Source organism: Pseudorasbora parva, chromosome 2, assembly GCF_024679245.1.
Source record: "Pseudorasbora parva isolate DD20220531a chromosome 2, ASM2467924v1, whole genome shotgun sequence".
Classification (NCBI taxonomy): Eukaryota; Metazoa; Chordata; class Actinopteri; order Cypriniformes; family Gobionidae; genus Pseudorasbora; species Pseudorasbora parva.
Genome location: NC_090173.1, coordinates 50,957,065 through 50,964,517, shown reverse-complemented (window position 1 = coordinate 50,964,517; position 7,453 = coordinate 50,957,065). Strand labels below are relative to the sequence as shown.

General features: G+C 35.9%; 1 protein-coding gene across 1 annotated transcript in view; it reads left to right on the top strand.

Moving 5' to 3' along the window:
- The window catches only part of LOC137046498 (NACHT, LRR and PYD domains-containing protein 3-like), a 100,898-nt gene extending 94,738 nt beyond the window's left edge, over window positions 1-6,160 (top strand). The window contains exon 11 of the mRNA XM_067423758.1: window positions 6,017-6,160. Coding sequence (XP_067279859.1) covers window positions 6,017-6,030 — 14 coding nt within the window. The 3' untranslated portion in view covers window positions 6,031-6,160. The remainder of the gene's footprint in view (window positions 1-6,016) is intronic.
- Window positions 6,161-7,453: the final 1,293 nt, after the last annotated feature.

Here is a 7,453-nt window from a genome sequence, read left to right as displayed (position 1 = left end):
TGCAAAACAGAGATTTACTAAATTAAACTATAGATTAAATATAAATATATATATATATATATATATATATATATATATATATATATATATATATATATATATATATATATATATATATATATATATACTATAAATTATGTAGTATAATTATTGTTATTATTTTGATAAGTCCATTCTATTGTAGGCCTAAAAGTAATATATTTCTGTCATACTTTCTTCTAGAAATAATAATAATAAACCAAATGCTTATTTTGACGTGTTTTAGTGAAGACTTGTTTCAGAGTTTATTCGACTGTTTTTTTATTCCAATAAAATAATAAAAATGCACATTAGGCGTTCTGTCAGATCAGCTCATGTTCATGTCCAGATATGTTTTATTTTTTTATTTTTATTTTATTATTCTTGAAAAAAAGAACAACATACACTCTGGAGCAAGTGGAGCAAATGACATATACATAAAATAAAAGGTAAAAAAAAAAAATAATAATAAAAACATTCACAGCGATTCAAGACCTTTGTACCATTCAAAGATTTTAAAGACAGACCACAGATGAACAGTCTTAATAGCTTTACACTGTTAAAAATGATTTGTTAGTTTGACTCGAAAAAGTAAGTTACCTGGTTGCCTTAAAAGTTTACGTTCAGTAAAACTAAAAATGTAAGTTATTACAATGAGTGATTTTATTGTTTCAACTAATATCTTGTTCTTTAAATTAAATATTATTTTTTAACTTAACATAAATATTGTTGTCATAACTTAAGACTAAATATTGTATCAACTTATCCAATCAATCAAAAAGAGTAAGTTAACTTACAAATTTAAGTTCAATCAACTTAATGTAATATTATATGAACAAACATTAATTTGACAAAACCTTTTTTTAAAAACTAATTCTGTAATAACGGAGCACCAATAAGCCAAAACTTTGACATTCACATTTATTATAACATTCTAAAAAATGTCTTCATTGAATTTTCTGACAAGTATTTAACTACAGCTTGAATTAACTAAAAAAAAAAATTGAAAACAATAAACAAAATGCAAATCATTCACTCCCAAAAAAATATTTTTCCTGTTTAATAAAACAGAGGTATTAGTACTAGATTAATAATTCTCATAATTATGAGGCAATAACCAAACACTTTTCCCACTCAAGGTTATTAACAAATTTAGCCCAGTAAGCAGAACAAGATTTGGTGACAACCTCTTTTAGAAATAGAGAACGAATAGATTTTTTGTTGTTTTTGGACTGTAAAAATCACATTTTACCACAGGTTGTGTCAGTTAATTATGGCCATATCTTCTGACGGCAGCACATCTCTGCATAAGGAAATTATCCCAGAAGTGATTGCAGAAAATACAAGAGAGAATTCCCTGGGCATCACAAGAAAATTAAAGTGCTCCAGAAACTCGTCATATGTCATAAGGTAGCCCTGAGAGTTAAACAAATGACAAACTAAAACAATGCCCTTATGTCCATATGGTTTGTGAGCATAGTTTGTGAGACTGATCCTTCCACAGTCCCGCATTCTCCGACCGAAACAGCGCCTCCTGCTGTTCGGAAGATCGTATAACACCCTTATCCAAATGCCATTTAAAACAATAGGTTGCAATAAAACATATGGTGTCGTTTTATTTAAAGGTTTCAAAATAAAGTTACACAAAATAACAATTTTGCAAACATATACGCGCTCCCTGCTCAATGCATGTGCCAAAAAATCTCATTGTGTTCTCTGACTAATTACCGTTTTTTTTTTTTTTTTGTGGGTGGTAATTGAAAGAATATTACTGACGGAAGAGACACAATTACAGATTGAACTATCCTCTGAAAATATTATGTGATATATTGCTACACATTTTTCTTATTTCCAATGTTTCTATTAGTTCAACCTATGCTAATGATCTAATGAGCATTATACCTCACTAACATTACAAAAGCTATTTTTGATATCTTGAATGCAAAGCAAACCTCAGACAAGAATTGACAAAACTCCAGTAATAAACAAGTCTGTACTTTAACTATCACCGAAACATCATCTCGCTGTAAACAGGACAAAGCAAAGACAACTGGAAGAAAGATTTGTGTTAGTGACTTTACTTCTCATCTTCAATTGTTTTTAAATGTTTTTAACGGATCTAATGAGATTTAGATAAATGTTATTTCAGTGAGAGTCCTATGAAAGATAGATATCAGTGTCTTACATAAATTAGGAGTTAACTCACCCTAATGACATCCCAAACCTCAATGATTTTCTTCTTCTTCTGTGTAACATAAAAGAAAATCATTTGAGTCTGTTTTTTGTCCATACAATATTCAAGGGTAGCCTAACCAAAATTGTTTGGTTGTCAACATTCTTCAAAACATCTTCTTTTGTGTTTCATGAAAAATCATACAAGTTTGGAATGACGAGAGTGACTAAATGTTGGCAGCATTTAAAAGCAGTAAATTTACTTTACTGCATCCTAGCTCAGAATCAGCGCTTTACTGTCAAGTGCATTTCTGCGTGACAAAAGTACGATAATTATTTTTCCCTGTCCGAGTTTAATTTATTGACTCCAATTTAAAGCCATAACCCTTAGCAAAAACATTCATCGGCTGGATGGGCTGGGTTTGCCAGGGCCAAATTTGATCCCCAGTCCAGCCCTGAGTATAAACATATCAAAGAAAAGGTGTTTGAAAATCCCATCAAATTAACAATGTTCAGTGGTTTCACATTACACTGTTTTACGATTTGAAAGATGGAGGAGATGAGCCCCTGTTCATAGGTGAGTGGAGCATGGTTGGCGATGGGGACGAGATTCAGACTGCTCGGGATCATGTTAACAAGCAGCCTGGACATTATGTGTCCATTCACTGCAGTGATTTCAGAAAGGGGATGCCATAGCTTCATGGCCTATATCTGAGGCAGATCATCTCAAATACGATGACATTAAAATTATGTTTCAGTGGAAAGTCGTACCTCTGATGGAAGATAAGAATTTAAAATAGACAGGATGTTTAAGTGGTGTTAGGCGTTTGACCGGTACAACAGCAAAGTGAAGCCGTTTCATCCTGAATGGTGCGTCTCTAGAGAAGATCTGTGTGGAGGAGTGGGCCAAAATCCCTCCTGCAGTGTGTGCAAACCTGGTGAAAAACTACAGGAAACGTTTGACCTCTGTAATTGCAAACAAAGGCTGCTGTATCAAATATTAACATTGATTTTCTTGGGAGGTCAGCTATATCATACAAATAAAATGTTAAAAAAATTATACATTGGGATTTCTGGATTTTTTTTATTGTTTCTAACAGTGGACATGCACATATGATGAAAATTTCAGAACCCTATATATATATATATATATATATATATATATATACAGTCCCTGACAAAAGTCTTGTCGCTTATCTATTTTCTAGAAATACCTGATATTATCCTGACTTTTAATTAATCAATTGGTGTTAGAAATAGCTCATATGAAAAGCTAAAACCCTCCCAAATGATGTTTAATGCACTGAAATAAATAATGTTCACAGAAAAAATATTTATCATTTAATCAAGACAGAAAGGTCCAATTTTGGCAAGACAAAAGTTTTGTCGCCTATACAGAAATTGAACAAATTTACAGCAAATACAAAAATATGTCAGCAAATTAAGTTGTGGTGCTGTGAGATCCAAATTTAATATCTTGTATGACTTCCATGAGCTTGAAGGACTGCATCCATGCGGTTTGGCAAGGATTCATACAATTTATTGATGAAGTCATCAGGAATAGCTAAGAAAGCAGTCTTGCATGTCCCACAGAGTTCATCAATATTCTTGGGTTTCGTCTTCCATGCGTCCTCTTTCATCCTACCCCACATATGCTCAATGATGTTCAAGTCTGGTGACTGGGCTGGCCAATCCTGGAGCATCTTGATCTTCTTCGCCTTGAGGAACTTTGATGTGGAGATGGAAGTATGCGATGGAGCACCGTCCTGCTGCAGAATTTGGCCTCTTTTATGGTTGGGAATAAGAGGTAGCTAAGATTTCTTGGTATTTTAGACTATTGATGTTCCCTTCCATCCTGCAGATCTCTCGCACACCCCCATACTGGATGTAACCCCAGACCATGATTTTTCCACCACCAAACTTCACTGTTTTCTGGGTGAATCTCGGATCCATTCGGGCACCAGTAGGTCTCCTGCAATATTTGCAGCGACTGTGGTGTAATTCAACAGAAGATTCATCTGAAAAATCCACCTTCTGCCACTTTTCCAGCGTCCATCCTTTTAGCAGGCTGTGGGCCTTGGCAAATGCCACACAGTTTTTCAATTGTCTTTTGTTTAGTGCTGGCTTCTGGGCACTGATTCGACCATGGAGGCCATTTCGAGACAGAATCCGACAAACTGTTCTGGTTGACACAGGGACTTCAGGTGACCAGGTCTCGTGGAGCTCTGCTGCAGTGGAAAATGGGCTGGCCTTGGATTTTCGAGCCAACAAACGGTCGTCTCGAGCAGTTGTCTTGCGGGGTCTGCCTGACCTGGGCTTGTCAAAAACGTCTCCAGTCTCTTCAAATCTTTTTTTTATCCTCTGTACTTAACGCTGAGACACATTGAAGGTGTCTGCCACATCAGCAGTGGATCTGGTCTTCAGCCTCATGATAATCAAAACTTTAGTCTCTGGGTGAATCTTAGGCATGTTTGCAGAGGTCTAGGTGCAGTTGATGTGAAGGTCTAGTGTACTGGGGTTCTTTTTATACACACTTGAGACCTAATTGATCCATTATTAGTCACAGGGGAAGCTCATATGACAAGGTGACAACACTTATGTCTTTGCAAAAATTGACTCAATGGGCTTTACCAAGCTGTGAATATTAGAATACTTTTTTGAAAGTTTAGTTTTTCACTGAAACATTATCACAAAAGCTGGTGGGATTAAAATGAGCCATTTTTTGTAAAAACAAATCTTGATATATTAAATATATTTCAGCGGCACTTTAGGTCAATTTGTACACAAGCGACAAGACTTTTGTCAGGGACTGTATAAAATATAATATAATTAATATCTAAGTATTTATCTAAGTTCCATGTGCAAAATACAAAATACTGGCGTTGAACAATAGCATACATAATGATACCATTTACAACACATTCACTAAATTGACTAAAAACAGCAAAAACACCCAATGCGCATTCATAATTTTCTAGATAAAAAACCTTGATTAATTTTATATAGAAAAGGCACATTGCAATCTTGCTCTGACCATCTGAGATTTTAAAGGTGCAATGTGTAGAATTTAGGAGTATGTAGGATCTATTGACAGAAATGCAATATGATAATTATGTTTTCAGTGGAGTATAAAGACCTTACATAATAAACTTTTATGAGCCATATCTTCATACACCGCAGATCCCCTTACAGTGAAGTCAGCATTTTGCGCCGCCATGTAGCCCTAAATGGACAAACTTCTCTACAGAGCACTAGTCACTCTCTACTCTCTGCAACAACATTTTTGTCCAGTGTAGGCCTCCGTAGCTTCTCTGTGAGCTTCGAAAGGGAGGGGTGAGCGGTAGATTATTTCAATTCGTAACCTCACCACTAGATGCTGCTAAAATTCCCACACTGCACCATTAAAGGTAGATTTAATGAAAACGTTTTGTTATACTGGTTGAAACTTCACATCCGGGTGGCAATCATTAATAGAAGTGGTCTAAATATTAGTCCCAGGACCAAAAAATGCTCGTCCAATCATTGATTTGGTATGTCCTACAATAGGATGTCCTATGTGCCTGTCAAATATGTATTTCATGCCTCCGTGCACCTGCTTGTGCAGACATCAGACTTCAGCAGTGTGTGTTTCAGCTTTGCAGAGTTAGACAGACAGTCACAGAGCACTGCAAACAAACAGCAGCTGCCTTTGACAGTTCCTCCTGATTAAAAACAACAAGCTTATGCTGCGTTCACGCCATGTCGTAATTACCATGGCCTAATGAAATAGTAATGGTATATTATGTTTGTATGCTCATCAATGTCCTCTTCATTGTTTACCGTTCAGATACACCCCACTGATTCCCAGATGAAAGTCTCCATGTCCTATTGTAAAGACTGTCGATGCCTCATGACCCACTGGGTGATAAATAACCTCTATAGACCCTTCACGGGTGACGTCGCAGGAAAAATCACAGTTCGCAGTGCGCATGTCGGGGTAAGAAAGTTCATTCCATCCCATTGAATTGTATGTAACCAGAGAATTTCTCCTCAAGAAAAAAAATACCTACTTGCATCGTGAACTGTGAAAATCACACCAGTTGTGGAGTCAAGTTTTTTAGGATTTTGGGTTAACAGTCTTATCATTACCTGACCAGATTAGCTCAAGTTACACAGAAGAAGAAGAAGAAGAAGAAGAAGAAGAAGAAGAAGAAGAAGAAGAAGAAGAAGAAGAAGAAGAAGAAGAAGAAGAAGAAGAAAAAAACGCTTTAACTGGGGCAGTACCTTTTAAAAAGTGTATAATATGTATCATTTTGGTACCAATATGTACCTAGACTAAGGACTCTTTAGGTAAGCCTAAAAAGGGTAGCGCCCAGTGACAGATTTAGCTTTTTTTCTGAGAGTGCACAAAAAGTACATTTCTCTCTTCATTTGTGATCTTTTGAGACACACTGACAACAATTGAACTTTCAAAGAAGTGCCTGGCGACATCTAGTGGTCATATTCAAAACAGCTAAAATATGAAGACTGGTGTGTCTCATTCAATGTTTATTTTAATACACAAAACATTCATTCCTTCATTCGGTCTCTTCAAACAAATTCACAACCCTTAGTAAGTCCTATCATAAGAAAATGTCAACATTTAAAGTAATCTATTTCCCTTTTTAAAGAGGTAGTCCAACCAAAAAAGGTCATTCATTCCTTTCCCTCCAAACCCATAAGACGTTCATTCATCTGCGGAACACAAATGAAGATATTTTGATGAAATACGAGAGCTTTCTGACCCTTCCATAGACAGCAATTTAATAAGAACTTCCAAGGCCCAGACAGGTATTTAAAACATAGTTAAAATAGTCCATTAGACTTCAGTGGTTCATGAAGTGACAAAAAAAATAAACTCAAAATAACTTTATTCCATTATTTCTTCATGTCTGTTCCAGTCTCCTATGCAGTTTAAATTGTAAATACAGCCCAGCGCCTTCGAGTTCTGTGGCAGAAAGCCGGCTTACTATTGGTTCACGTGAGCACCACGACGCAGGAGCTGACCAATGGTGAGCCGTTGTAGAATTAGCCATGTCTTTCTCATCTTTCTGGGCCTTGAAAGTGTTCATTAAATGGCTGTCTATGGAGGGGTCAGACAGCTCGGATTTCATCAAAATATCTTCATTTGTGTTCTGAAGATGAACGAAGATTTTAAGGGTTCTGAACGACATGAGGGTTATGTATTAATGGCTGAATCTTAATTTTTGGATGAACTAGCCCAACAAAATTAGAGTTGGGGCAC